This window comes from Equus asinus, chromosome 10 (genome assembly GCF_041296235.1).
Source record: "Equus asinus isolate D_3611 breed Donkey chromosome 10, EquAss-T2T_v2, whole genome shotgun sequence".
In the NCBI taxonomy this organism is placed as follows: Eukaryota; Metazoa; Chordata; class Mammalia; order Perissodactyla; family Equidae; genus Equus; species Equus asinus.
Window position 1 is genome coordinate 101,542,996 of NC_091799.1, and position 14,988 is coordinate 101,557,983.

The 14,988-nt window shown below is 42.6% G+C and overlaps 1 protein-coding gene across 4 annotated transcripts in view; it reads left to right on the top strand.

Annotated features, from left to right (window-relative positions):
* The window catches only part of SEMA5A (semaphorin 5A), a 460,083-nt gene that overhangs the window by 429,750 nt on the left and 15,345 nt on the right, over positions 1-14,988 (top strand). For all 4 annotated transcript variants that reach the window (XM_070519875.1, XM_070519877.1, XM_070519876.1 and 1 more), the window contains 4 exons: positions 1,303-1,528; positions 4,789-5,007; positions 12,199-12,369; positions 13,922-14,077. In XM_070519875.1, the coding sequence (XP_070375976.1) occupies positions 1,303-1,528; positions 4,789-5,007; positions 12,199-12,369; positions 13,922-14,077 (772 nt within the window). The remainder of the gene's footprint in view (positions 1-1,302; positions 1,529-4,788; positions 5,008-12,198; positions 12,370-13,921; positions 14,078-14,988) is intronic.

Sequence of the window (14,988 nt, forward strand, 5' to 3'; positions counted from 1 at the left end):
CAGGAGAACTCTTGCCTTGGACAGAAGGGAGCTGGACACGAAGCAGAAGTCAGTCAGTCCGCCACATCACTCTCGTGTGGCTATAGTTCACCTAGTGATAGATGCAAACACTGGATTTTGGTCTAACCAAAAATGCAGGGTAACCATATTAGGATGATGGGATCTGGAAAGGCTGCATCAATGCTGGAGACACAGGGAGTGGGGTAGGGAGTAAAGAGCTAAATCCTTTTTCCCATGGTGCACAGTTAATGGACAATGACTCATCCTGGAGAATTCTAGTTTATCTCTATGGGGTAAATATCCAAATATTCAACTGAAAGAGATGGGGGAAGGATAGAACAGTTCTCTTTTTCATAATAAATCTTAGAGAGCTATTTAATTTTTACTTTATATGTATATTTAATCTTGATAAAAATCATTTTAAAAGTATGACCGTAATTGAGTATGCTATGGGTTTTCCCTCTAATGAAATATCCTTTGTTGTCAAATGGAAGAATCATGATGTAGTGCTGTGTCCGAGGTCAAAGCCACTACCCCTTATATTTGGCTCTGTTTCTGGAGCCATAGTGTTTAAAATACTTGCCAAGAAATTTTTAAGTGGTTCAAGTGGATCTTCATAATTGTGGTCCTAAATCCCACCCTCCCAGCACACACCATGCCCCCATTTGTCAGGCCTTCAGATCTACTCTCTGCTCAGCTCTCAAGACCCTCCCACCTGTGCTTGCATATACCTGTAGTGAGGGAGAGGAGGAGAAAATGAGAAATGCCATCAAGGTATTCACCAGGGAAATCTTGTGAAAACTTATTGACTAAAGGTTAGCATATATTATGTTTTCAATTGGATACTTACCACTCTAACCCTTTGAATCTATGATCCCAGAGTTTAAAATATTTGTTAAAATCAAAATGAATATTATGTGGTTCAAAAGCAAATTCTGGTTGCATTTTAACTTTAATCTTTTAAAGAAAACAATGAAGCTTAACATCAGAATAATCAGCATTTTTGGTTACTTATTAAATGGAAGGAACGTGATTTTTATGGGATTACCATTTTTATTCACATACAATTACATTTATTGTCTCATGCTCATTGTTGATGCAGGAGAAACCGCAGAGTTGACTTGAATGCTGAACATTCCCTTACATGCCTAATTTAACATAAATGGAGTTGTAACTTTGGAGAGTAGCTGGTAGGTGTGAGGATCTGAAGTTTGAGAGAGCCTTGTCTTTCACTCAAGGAAGGAAGCCACTGGCTCTGTTTATTCCAAATGATAAGCACGTGCCACTCCTTTTCTCTTCCAGGAGTACCAGCCTTGTAATACCAACCCATGCCCTGAACTGAAGAAGACCACCCCCTGGACCCCCTGGACACCTGTCAACATCTCTGACAATGGTGGCCACTATGAGCAGCGATTTCGATACACGTGCAAAGCCCGCCTGCCTGATCCGAATTTACTGGAAGTGGGAAGACAGAGAATAGAAATGCGGTATTGTTCTAGTGATGGAACCAGCGGCTGTTCCACAGATGGTGAGTAGCGACTGCATGGAGACTGACCCACTTCCATGGACAAGCCTTGATCTTATCTCTGAGTGAATAGAAAGATTTTTTTTCTTTTTGATTATTTATGGCTTAGCAATCTTTATAACAATGATCCCTCTAGAGCAGAACTGGTTTTGTAGCACATTAATGGGAAAGTCTCTTACTGTAAAAATTTAGTCGTAGATTGAGGTGGTCCTAGGAATTCAACCCTCAAAATAACACTATATTTATAATAGGTCCAGAATAGTTTGTGGGAGATTTATTCCGTGTCAGAAAATATATTGAGGAAGGCTCAGTAATCTTCTGTAGTTCTTCCGGCACTGAAACATAAGCTGCAAGGAAGCTTTCCCTTTTTTATCCTAAAAGTGGACAAAGACAACAGAAGTGCATCTCTATGTTTATACCTATAGAAGAGTCTTTCTATTAAAAAGCACAACAGGTGAGAATCCTTTCAGAGGCTTTGAAATTGCTTTGCCCTTGTAATTATATAAATCCGCTCAGTGCCATATTAGCAGTGTGGGGAAAGCTCTAGGGCAGACCAGAAGGTCCACCCTCTACCTGGCCCTGCCACTGAATGGTCCTCTCACCTCAGGCAACTCATTTGCTCTCCCTGGAGCTCAGGTGTCTCGGTTGCAGGAAACAGATGAGGCTGGCTGTCCCAAAGAGATTCATTTCTGCTTCCTTCTTTATCTCTCCCATCATTCTCATCTAATTTAACAAAAGCTGTCCAATTCTAAAAAGAAAATGGTTCTCGGAGCACAATTTGATGAGAACAGTGATAGCCACATCTTGCACTAGACCACCTTGAACATGTCTCAGCACTTTTGTGTTTATGATTCTACCTTATTCTTCCATGATGAATGTGATATAGAAAGCACAGTAGCCATCAATGTCATTTTTAGAGAAAGAGCCTTAGACCCAGAGCGGTTGGCCTAGGAACCAGAGCTGGTGAGTCGCCATGTTGGGCTGAGGTGGTTGGGATGAATTCAAGGAGGTCGATAAATCTCCTGCAGTGCTGGAGGGAAGCCTTACACAGAGTGGCTCTGAGTCAGGACCATCAGCTGCACACATGTCACAGATCTCCATGCCACCCCCTGGGAGTTGCTGAACAGCTGAGGCAGCTTAGAGCTACCAGCCTGGATGCATGGAGGCCCAACAGTTGCCATCAAGAGCCACTCCTTATCATATCGTTCTCACTGACGTTAACTGTCTCCTGACCTCAAACCATTCTGCTCATCGTAGCTCAGTAACTATTTAAGCTTGTTTATTATTTCTTGGATTAAAGAAAAAGTCTGCTTTAGTGAAGGATTTTGTGTGATTAAGTCTATAATTTAAATAAAACAAGTAAAAACCCATCTAGAAAATCAAGCAAAATTATATTCACTCATTAATTCTGTAAAATCCTGCTTTAGTGAGGAGAAAAGATAAGTGATGGAAAACCAAGAGATAGAAAACTGAAGGCCCATTTTAAAGATCTACATTCCACAAAGGATGATCATGTGATTTCAAGTCAGAGTTGTGAGATAAAATACAAAATGCCCAGTTAAATATGAATTTCAGATATTTTTCAGAATTTTCTTAGTATAGTTATATCCCATGAATCTTTTTAGAATAAGTATGCCCCTTGCAATATTCAGAGGATATTTATACTAAAATATTGTTTGTTGTTTATCTGAAATTCAGATTTAACTGGGCTTCCTGTATTTTATTTGCTAAATCTGGCAACCCTGTCTCAAGTTTCAGTTACCTGTTCCCTTATTTCAGAGCAGGCTGTGAAATGTCTTATTTCTTGTGACATCAAAGTAAAAAAGAGAAAATGAATGAGAGTATTTCCCTATACGTTAACTTTATTCTCTTTTCTGAACATATCTTTTTTAATCTTTCCATTCTCAGATACATACAAAACCAAAGCTAATATTTGTTTTAAATATTAGTAATATAAACTAAGGAAAAATTTATAAAAGATCCTGTATTTCCTCCAAAAGTATATCATGGACATGCATTAAAAAGTACTTCATCCTCCTTGTGTCTTAATGGCTTCAAGTTCTAATGACCATCCACGCATTTTGGCATTGATATCTTGAAGATACAAAATTGGACTTGGCGTCTGACCACACAAAATGGGGCTTAACTGTGCACGGCTGTTCTTTATTGATTAACCACAAAGTGCTGGTTCATCACAGGCAGATATTTCTAATCCATTTTCTCTAAAGAGCATCCTGCCTCGGTTTCTGAACCAGAGTTTTAAAGTAAACAACAGCCCAGGAGTTGAACAATGAATGGATAGAACTGTTGGCATATTTGCCTTCTCACGCTTCCCCAGGACCTCATTGCATCCTTTGAGAGCTTTTTGTTAAAATCTGTGTCCCATAGCCTACATGTGAGAAAATTACTGAATATTTTTTAACGTTGTAAGTAAGTAGGCATCTTCATCAAAACAAACAGGAATGACTATGGCTGATTAAACGCCTTAAGTACAAATTGCTCGGAGCAGACCTGAACCAGTTCGTACCAAGACAGCTCCCCACACACACACACATACACACCCCCGGCTGCTTGCACTGCTTCTGTTGCTGCCTTTGTTCCTGGGGAAACACATTCTGCTCGTAGTGCACTCTGCACTTCAGGAAGCGTTTGCCAAGTGGCAAGGTCATTCAGGGTTGTGCTCAGTCCCGGGTCAGGAGCTGAGCCCTCTGCATGTTTCTGGAGTGGACGTGTGTCCCCATGGCCTGTGATCAGAAGCAGTTAAGGCCACACCTTCACCAGCCTTCACTCGCTTTGGAAAAGTTAACAGGGGAAGGGACAGGTTTAGAGAATGTTTGAATCCTGCCTCCATTTTTCCAGAGGATGTCCTCAGTGATGACCACCACCCCATCGTGGATAACGGTGGTTTGTTGTAGAATTCCCAAGGGAAGTGACAAAGTTATGGTTTCTTTGTATTTCAGAAAATTAAGAGACCTACAAACATAAGCCCTATTGCTTGTGTGAGGATTTTGCCACATTTACAAATCGAGATCGTTCTTGCACCTTATTTAATAGCGACGGCAGAGGTTGTGGCTTGAGTTCTAGGAGGCTGTCACTCAACTGCAATTTTTTTTTTGACTTCTGAAGTATGAAAAGTGTTCATCTGATTTTGAGAGTGTAGTTATAGAAATGAAGCACACAACTGATACACGATGAAAGTTAGTGTGGACTCTGGTTACTCTGAGAACTCCTGATAGAATCACACTTTACCTTTTCCTTGGCAGGCCTTTCTGGAGACTTCCTGCGTGCAGGAAGGTACTCTGCCCACACTGTCAATGGGGCTTGGTCAGCCTGGACATCATGGTCACAGTGCAGCCGCGACTGTAGCAGGGGCATTCGGAATCGGAAGCGAGTTTGCAACAATCCAGAGCCCAAGTATGGGGGCATGCCTTGCCTGGGCCCCTCCCTGGAGTACCAGGAATGCAACATTTTGCCTTGCCCAGGTGAGTGGATTGAGTGATCTGGAAAAGCTCTGAAAAATCAAGGGCCTTAGAAGACCTTCTAATCTAGGGAGCTCACTCAGCTTAATATAACCTAGGCTGGATTATATTCATTTATTTCTTCTGATTTAAAAGAAACTAAAACATTCTTATGAGCCCCTATGAGGATCGTGGGCTCTAGATGCTGTGCCTAATGGAGAAGTTGGAGAGATATGTCATGTCCCTGAACCTGGAGGCTGGCCCCCTCCAAGATTCTGATGGGCCCAGCCCTCTGGGAACTGGCCTCCATTCATACCACAGATTCTTCCTCCAGGGTGATGGTTATCAAGGGTGACCCAGGTCCCTTGTGCCCTTGGTCATCAGGGTCCACTTTCTTCTGAGTTCAGTCCTCTGAGCACACACTCTTCTCTCCTGGAGGCCCACAGGAACTGTGTTTTCTGGGTCTTCCTCCTGAGACCCAGCTTTTCATTCCATGGAATTCCCAAACAAGCACCAGGTTAATAAAATGAGCTTGAAGAGTGTTGTCTGGGTGTTGTCTGACAGCCCCAAAGGCTCCTCTGTCTCCTTTAACATTCTGACCATCACTGTGTTCCTCCTGCCACAGCTCTGGGTGCAGCCCTGTCACCTTCATTGCTTCCACTGACCTTTCCACAGTCAGAGGATCTGTAACCCGGTGTCTTATGGCCATCCCGAGTGCTGGTCTACAGCTGTGTGTGCTGCCTTTGACGTCTGTCAGAGGCAACGCTCCAGGAGGACGGGGACTTCTGAGACACTCTCACCTCCTGCAGTGCCCTCAGCTCCCAGCACGGGCCTGGCACACACTAGAAATAGCTATCAGTAATTGTTTGTTGCATGATGAGAAATCACACAGTTGGTTACTTGATCTCCCTTCCTTCATTCATTCAATTTTTCAGCAAACGTTTTTGGATAGCCCACTCTGCACTATTCACAGCGTAAAGAACGATACAGTGATATCATCCAAGTCAGAAAGGAACTTACAGTTCAGTAAGGAGGCATCCTGTGATTAATGGCAACCCAGTATGGTCACTGGCTATTGGGTTGGTGACAAGAAGATATAGTGGCTACATCATCCAAGGACCCATTGAGCTGGAATCATGGCAGTTACACTTAGCAAGCTGCCCCTGAACTGAGTCTTGAGGGACAGAAGTTGACCAAATAGACACGCAGGGATGGGGAATGGGGGAGTTATTCCAAACACTGTGTACAGCATTTTTAAAGACACAGAAGCTTGCAAGTATAGCATCTTTTTCAGTAGGTACAAACAACTTTCTGAGTTCTTTAAACAAGGAACTGAGGAACTGGCTTGTAGCAGTGCTCAGTGAGCATTTGTTGGATGGGTGGATGTATGTATGTGTAGATGGATGGATAGATGATGGATGGCTGGTTGGATGGATGGATGGATGGCTGGATGGATGGATGGGTGGATGGATGGATGGATGGGTGAGTGGATGGATAGTTGGATGAAGAAACATGTACTGAATTAAACTGAAAATGCACAGTTGTAGCTGTGGCTGAGGCTCCCAATAATGTCCCTGCTCCTACAGCTGCTCCACTCCTCCTGGGCTGTCTCTGCCTGAATTTCTCAGCCTCAGGAGACTCTTCTCTCCAACCACCCGGCTTCCCTGGCCAAGCAATGTCAAGGAGCTGGGAAAGGTCACAGAACCAGTTCTTTCCCACAGCCCCAGCATGAAGAGTCGAAGGACTCCTCCCCCAGGTCTGGGAGGGAGCTCAAGGGGTGACATCATTAGATTAGGATCCGTGCTGTAAACTGGAGCAGAGAGGGCCACATGGGAATGTCAGGATTCTTCCATCCACCCTTGCCTCCCCATGCTCCAGACATGAGTCCTTGTTGCCATTGGCAGACGTGCAGATTCTTCCAGATGCTTGGATGCTGCCCTGGTCCTTCAGTGCAAGGCTCAGGCCCATCTCAGGACATCCCATTAACATGATCTGGTGGTTATTTTTATTTTTGGTTGATTTGATGGTCAAGCCAGTATCATGTATACATAACCTAATGTCTTGAAATAGCTCTGTCCTCATTTTCTTTCTGAAAGCCAAGATTCCATAGAGAGTTGTGGAAATATTCAGAGTGGCCCTGTCACTTTCCACTTGGGAGTGGGCGAGTTCACGGGGCTGAGTTGGGCAAATATCAGTCCTCTTTCCCACCTCCTGGAAAATTCCCAAACACAGGACAGGATGGAACTCAGCAAAGAGGGGTTTGAAGCCCCTAGGGTTGCAGATGCTGAGCTGCTCAGCCAGTTATAGGGCTATTTTTACCTCATTGAGGGCATTCTCCTCTCTATAAATTTCCTCTTCCTTGGTCCTGCTGGGTCCATCATGAACAGTCACAAACGAGCACTATAGTTTATTCAAAGACGAGTTTTCTCATTATGATTAAGTTTGAAAATAAATCTAAAGCTAGAAGAAGATAAAATACCTTTTAAATTAACCAATGAAAAATTTTGTCTCCAATTCTAGTGTGTACAATGAACTGCAATGTGGTTTTAAAGTTGAGCCAGTGTTGAAATGATCCTTTTTCACCTTCTGTGAGTTGATCTAACTTGTACCTTCGCCTGCATAATATCCTTCCAACACTGGGAAGCAGCTTGATCTTTCTTCTTCACTCCTTCTTATCTTCCATCCTTGTTTGATTCAGAACTAAGGATTTCAGATGTTGGTTGACAGTTAGAGACAACCGACTGTACTCAGGTAGAGTAACAGATGTTACTAAATAACATTCAAATTCAAATAAGATCATTCATTTTTCCTTTATTATGAAAACAGTAAGTGTGAGGGAGAAGGAACACTCAGTGAGAAGCTAACCGGGAGGCAAACTCTTTGTCTCAAAATGAAGACTTCGGACAGGTGTGTGTTCTATAGATAACATCTGTCGGATACCTGTGATGTGCAAAGAACACTCTGTGCTTTTCTGTCCATGATATCGTGGAGTCCACACACTTAGTTCTGTAAAATGCAAGTGACACAAAAGGAGCGTAAGACATTGGTTCTGTCCTGAGAGAGCATTGAGGCTGTTTGGGGTGGGGGTGGAGGGGGCGGTTGGTGTAGGACACTTCTGCTCAGAGATCCTTAGAGGAGCTGAGAGCACAGCGTCCTTCAGTGAAGACCTGTGTGGCCCAGAACTCAGTACACCGGGGAATTGATATCAAATATGCCCACGATGTGAAGGAATGTAAATGTAGGACTTTATATCTCTGACAGCCCTGTGGATGCCTGACACTCAGACGTTAATTATTTAGTTTTACTTGGCTCTTTAGATCACTAGTAATGGTACTTTCTGTTGCCTTCATTGTTTTTATTTTACTGTCCTGGGTGGAGTATTCAGCTAGAACAAGGATTTTTATCCCTTCTATCAAGTTACTTAATCTATAAATTTCACTTGATCAAAAATAATTCCCTACAATTAATTGCTTTCATTCCTTGAAAGAAACATGGATCTGAGCTTTCGTGTATCTGTCTAATCTTCTGAGCCAATCTCTCTCGGGCCATGAGGAGATTTCCATGTGACTTCTAGTGATGTGACAGGAGTTATGTGAAACCCTAAACTCAATGCCTGTTCCTGGGTTCAGTGTGCCAGTGGCGAGTCCCACTCCCCACTCATTCGCTCTACAACCTAACATCTCTGTGTCTCGGGTCCCCTATTTCTAGAACACACTCCATGGCTGTCCTGAGGATGAGGGGCAATACTGAATGAGTTATTGTTATCATCACTAGTGTTGTTCGCGATGATTTTCTTAGTCCAGCATAGTTTATGGAGCAGAAAAGGAAGATTTCAGATGCTCAGCCTCACTCCATCCCCTGATGTGCCATGCCCTGCACGGTGCCTCACGTGTGTTTTGTTCTCTTGGCTTTGAATGTCCCTGCTTCTCCACCGGGCTCTGCATGCTCCCTGGCAGTGAAGACTATTTCATTAAACTTTGTATTCTGTAATTTCTATTTTAGAAATTTTTTAGCCTTCCTAACATGAAATGTTTCTACAATATTCAATATCCTTTTTCATCCAGTACAAACCACCATGCCCCTTGTCTCCAGAGTCACTGCTCCAAGAAGAAGGTTGACACCTGTTATGTAAGCACAAAGTTGAAAGAACAGGAAGTAGAGACCGGATTAGAATTGGCCTGGGGCACAGGGCAATTACAGACCAATGCAACTACCTGATAGAGTGAAGAAGTGGCTGAAATTCTCCGTTGATTTCATTTTGTACTGAAATCATCTGTTTCCCTAGTTCTTAATGTATCTCTCAGGGCAGTGAAATTGAAATTGAAATTGGTAAGGGTACCATGTGATCTTGTGGTTTAAACTGGCAAGTGGAAATGTTTTAGCAACTGGGTTCTGTTACAAATGCTCCCTCAAACTGTTACATTTCAAACAAGAACTGCATTTTCTCTGTTAAACAACAAATGATTCTGTGCCTGGGTAATTTATCATGATAGCGGGAGAACAGTTGGTGTGTGTGTTGGGAGGGGGGTTTATTAGACTAGATGAGATATTAATTGGCTTAAGTACTAGTCGAGATGTGGATAGGAATAAATGCCATTTGAAATATCACAAGGTAGATTGGAGACATCAGTTTATTAGCTTCCTAGTGTGTGACCATTAGATGCTGCATGATTATAGAATGATTGTGACTGAGGACGTTTAGTCTTTGGTTTATTTTTAAATTTTTAAATTTTTTTGTTGTAGTAAGAACACTTAATATGAGATCCACCCTTTTAACAAACCTTTAAGTTCACAATACAGTTCTGTTAACTGTAGATACAGTGTTGAATAGCAGATCTCTAGAACGTATTCATCTCACTTCACTGAGACTTCATACCCCTTTGAGCAACAACTCCTTGTTTCCCGCTCCCCAGCCCCTGGCAGTCCCTATTCTACTTCCTGCTTCTATGAATTTGACTATTTTAGATTCCACATATAAGTGTTATCATGCAGTATTTGTCTTTTTGTGACTGGCGTATTTCACTAGTGTACTGTTCTTCAGGTTCATCCATGTTGAGGCATATCACAGGATTTCCTTCTGTTTTAACTGAATAACATTCCACTGTATGTATATACCACATTTTCTTTATCCATTCATCTGTCAGTGGACACTTAGGTTGCTTCCGTATCTCGGCTATTGTGAATAATGCTACAATGAACATGGGGGTGCAGGTATCTCCTTGAGATCCTGATTTCAATTCTTTTGTATATATACCCAGAAGTGGGATTGCTAGATCACATGGTAATTTTACTTTTAATGTTTTTTGTGTGTGTGTGTGTGTGAGGAAGATTGTCACTGAGCTAACATCTGTGCCAGTCCTCCTCTACTTTATGTGGCATGCCACCACAGCATGGCTTGACGAGCAGTGCTAGGTCCTTGCTCAGGATCTGAACTGGCAACGGGCCACTAAAGCAGAGCGCACGAACTTAACCACTACGCCATCAGGGCATTCCCTATTTTTGATTTTTTGAGTAACCACCATACTGTTTTCCATAGTGACTGCAACATTTTACATTTTCACCAACAGCATACAAGAGTTCCAGCATCTCCCCAACACTGTTATCTGTTGTTGTTTAATGTGGTGGTTTTTTGATAATAGCCACCCTGACAGGTGTGAGGAGATGTCTCATTGTGGTTGTGATTTTCATTTCCCTGATGACTAGTGATGTTGGACATCTTTTCATGTACCTGTTGGCCAGTGATCTGCAGGTTCATCATGCCATCTTCAGGTAGTTGGTTCGAAGTTGGGTTCCCATCTACATGAGGCATTAGAACCTTCTGAGCCCCTGACTGCCTTGTGTACATTCAGACAGCCGAGCTCCATGACACCTTCTATCTACGGCACTGTGACTTGCCTGTGCCTTAGTGAGGGGTGTGCAAGCGTACCCACTTGAAGCCAAGCTTCAGCTTGGGTTACAGACAGAGAAAAACTGCCAGCAGGCATTCCCCGCAGTGAGAAAGAGACATGAGAGAGGGTTTGGAAGATGTTAAAGCTCTAGGCGAATGCATGCCTGCCTTCTTATTGCTGGTCTCATGGCCTGTGTCAGATGTCTGACTGGTCCCCTCCTCCTTTCTCATCCAGCTTATTGCTTATGAGGGAAAATATTGTTGAATTCTGCACACCCATGTAAACTGTTGATTCACAGAATTCCCAGTTAAGTTACAAACTCATTTTAAAATTAGGTTCAAGTGTTTTTGTTTTTGTTGTGTTTTACTTTTTGCAAATTAAATATCATCATAAACATGATGTTTCTGCTCGCATTCTCAAAAATACTTTCTTTCTACCTATGCCTACGTCTAAAGAAAAATATTATTCCATAAAGATGTATTAAATCGTGATGGGTGTATTAAAATACAACTGGGTCATCCTAGCCAGAACCACCTTGTATCCTGAACAATTCTGGCATTCTCTTTCGTGGTTACTCAGTTTTTCATGTGGGACCTGGAGAAAAACTCCAATACTATCTACGCATAATAATAGAGAGTCTTTCGTCAAACTGTTGGTCAAGGAAGCTGATCTGCCTAATGTTCATATTGTAAAACTCATCTTCACATCCAACCTGAAGTCTGGCTGCAGATACTGGGCCTTCCTCTGTTTAGTCTGTTATATGAACACACTGTTGAGTGTGTGTGGTTATACTTAGTTTGGTTGGTTGGTGCCTGCATCTACGGAGCATCCTTCATAGCCCTTCCTCGTAGGACCTGTTAGCTTTTCTCTTTCCCACTCTGATGGAGCAAATCCTAATCCAGTTCGTAAGGAAGGCTGTGCCAGGAACTACTTATCCTTGACTATAAGTCTCAGCTGGCCGACTAGAGTGGGTGATTAGCAAAGGTGAGAGCTAGCTGAGGCTTCATGTTAATAAGGGCAGGATGTGGTCCACGGTTCATTCCCAGGGCTGGGATTGTATTACATACATTTCTCTCCTCTGCCATCCTCATGCCTATGTATAATGTGTTGAGAGATATTTCCTGAAAAAACAAATAAGAGGAATTGAAAAAAACGTAGGGAAGAATATGCAAAACTGGTTCCCTCACCAGGAGGAAGACCCCAAATACCCTCTGTGAGTGGCAGTGGTGCACTCAGGTGCGTCCTGCAATGCAGATTCCATCTCTAGCCACATTCAATGGGTCAGATTTGGATTTCAGAAGTGGTGTGACTTTGTGTCCCTTCTCAGTGGATGGCATGTGGTCTTGCTGGTCCTCGTGGTCAAAATGCTCGGCGACATGTGGCGGTGGACACTACATGAGGACCCGCTCCTGCACAAACCCAGCCCCAGCCTACGGAGGAGACATCTGCCTGGGGCTGCACACGGAAGAGGCGCTCTGCAGCACGCAGCCCTGCCCTGGTAAGCGGCGCCCCGGCTGTGCTGGTCACTTGACTTTGGGACAAACACTCCTCTTTCCTTGGTTTAGAAATGGTGAAATTGATACCACATCACAACAAGTACTGAAAGAGGGGAACACATCAACCCTGCACCATTATCCCCAAAGCAACTTCGTAATACCTGGTTCTACAATAGAAGAGCTCTCACCATGCATAATTTTAGAACTAGTAACAGAAACTAGTTATGACAAAGCATGCTTAAAATGTTTAACCTGGTAAAGGGATCTGAGATTTTGTTGTTGAAAACCAGAGTAGGGAGCAGGGACCACCCTGTGAAGCTGCTTCACAGGAACTGGCCTCAGGACAGTGGGTGTGGGTATCCCAACTCCAAGCGGGCTGGTGCCAGGGCCTATGGATGCTCTGCAGCAGACTTCCCCATCCAACAATTAGCTTCGTTTTCCCACGTGGAGGGACCACTTGGAATGAAAATGAGACACACTGAGTCTAACTTTCACATTGAAGCACTCACTCTTTTTTTTTTTAACTTGCTCCTATAGATCTTTCTGGAAAGTTCCATTTATACTGAAAAGTGCCTAGAAAAGTGCCAGTTTCTCAGCCATTCCCAAAACTGGTACTTTACACATTTCTAAGAAAAATTGTACCCTTTACAATGGATCAAGGCACAAGTTTGATTTCCAAATTTTCCCCACACTGTAAAGATGATGCTTAAATTTAAAAAGAGGAGAAAAGCAAATGGCATAGAAAAAAAATTTTTTTATGTCGTTTAATGTTCATAAATAATATTGAGGGTTCACTTTGTTAACCTCCTTCCTTAAAATATGTGTTATTCCTCTATTCACACATTTGTAGGCCTGGATGAGTTTAACAAATCCTAGCAAACCTTCCACTTTGAGGTGAATTCACTTAAAATCGCTCATCTTTTGGCCTTAACCCAAGACTCATGCATTGATCTCATGCGCTTCAGTGACAGTAAACATGGGATAAAATGAATTCCCCCCCAAGAACAGCCTGATTTTGGTATATTGACTCTGCAGAATTGTTTTTACAACAGAAGAGAAAGTACTTACAGTAGCTGAAGCCCCTTCAGCAACAGGGCTTTCTCATTAACGCACCATCATTTCTCTTGCCTGAGCATTGAGGCCTGTAAGAATCTGGGGGGAAGCCTTTGAGGGCTGCTTCTCACAGCAGAGCATCCTCCTCTCAGAAATCGTCTGCCCTGGTGGTTTCTCCTCCCACCGCTGATGGTCTCTGCCCAGCTGGGCCTCATGGATTAGCTTACTGAGTGTCTGATACAACCACTTTAGAACATTAAGATAATATGGGTTTTGGAAAATATATTTTAAACACATTATCTCTGATCAACAATATACAAGTTCTTTTATTCATGCTCGTGTGTAGTTTATTTACTGGACTGGTCAGAAGATACAAGTCCATCTTATTTATATATAGAGCCATTGAAAACTTAAAGTAACATATGGAACCTGGCACTGCTTCCAGGTTGATAGATCTTAGCTGGTATTGGTCCCGCATCTCTCCCCTTCTGCTTGCTGCAGAGAGCTGGTCGGAGTGGTCAGACTGGTCCGAGTGCGATGCGTCTGGAGTCCAGGTCCGCGCCCGCCAGTGCATCCTTCTGTTCCCTGTGGGTGGCCAGTGTTCCGGAAACACAACGGAGAGCCGGCCGTGTGTTTTTGATTCCAATTTCATCCCAGGTGAGGGCAGAGATGTTTCTCAGTGTAAACAAACCATTTCCAATGTTTAGAGAGGAAATGATTTATAGGTGAGGGTTTTATCTGTTCTTTGAGGTCCTAATTTTGTGAAACAGAGACAATTCTATCAACTCTTGTGGTTTCAGGGTGAGTAAAGTTTAGATTTATGGAGAACTGTGAGCTCAGACCTGAGTTTAGACCATGAGTTTTAAGGTTTTTTTTAAGTACAATATCTTCTACAATTTATTGAGTATAACACAGAAGATTTTGCTCAAAATATGAAAATATGTTATTTGAATATTTTCATATGAGGTTTCATGCTTTGGCCATGCTGTGTGTATACGTTTGCATAGATAAATAGGGTCATTCTCATCATGCAACCTTAATAAATTTGGGAAAATGGAAACCCATCATTGCTCTCATTTTGGAGAAGAAGTTGGCTGGCTCTTTTGCTGGAGGTTTTTCCTCTTGAAATCTATGTTTAGTTATTGGCGATAGCCAGTCCCCTGTCACATGCTCACTGTAGGCGTGGTGCTAGATGTTTATAAATCATTTCATATATGTACCCTCTATGCCTTAGGGCGGTGACAAGGACCAAAGCAGAGACCAACTTCTTACAAAGTAATGATAGATAAAATCTTGTTTTCCTCCATTTATGGGAAAGAGAATATTTTAGAGAAAACTATTAGTTTTAGCCTCAGAAGCCACCTCAGCCATGTTTGGTATAGACCTGCAGGAGTGCTCATGGTGGTTGTTTTCCTCTTTAACTGTAGACATAGTTTTAATTCTTGTTATCTAATGAAAAATCAATACAGGAGAGAATAACATTTCTGGATTCCTGAAATGATATTTTATCCTTGGAGGTTAAAACATCTAGGGGATCTGTCCTCTCATTGGCATTTTACTTGTGTATT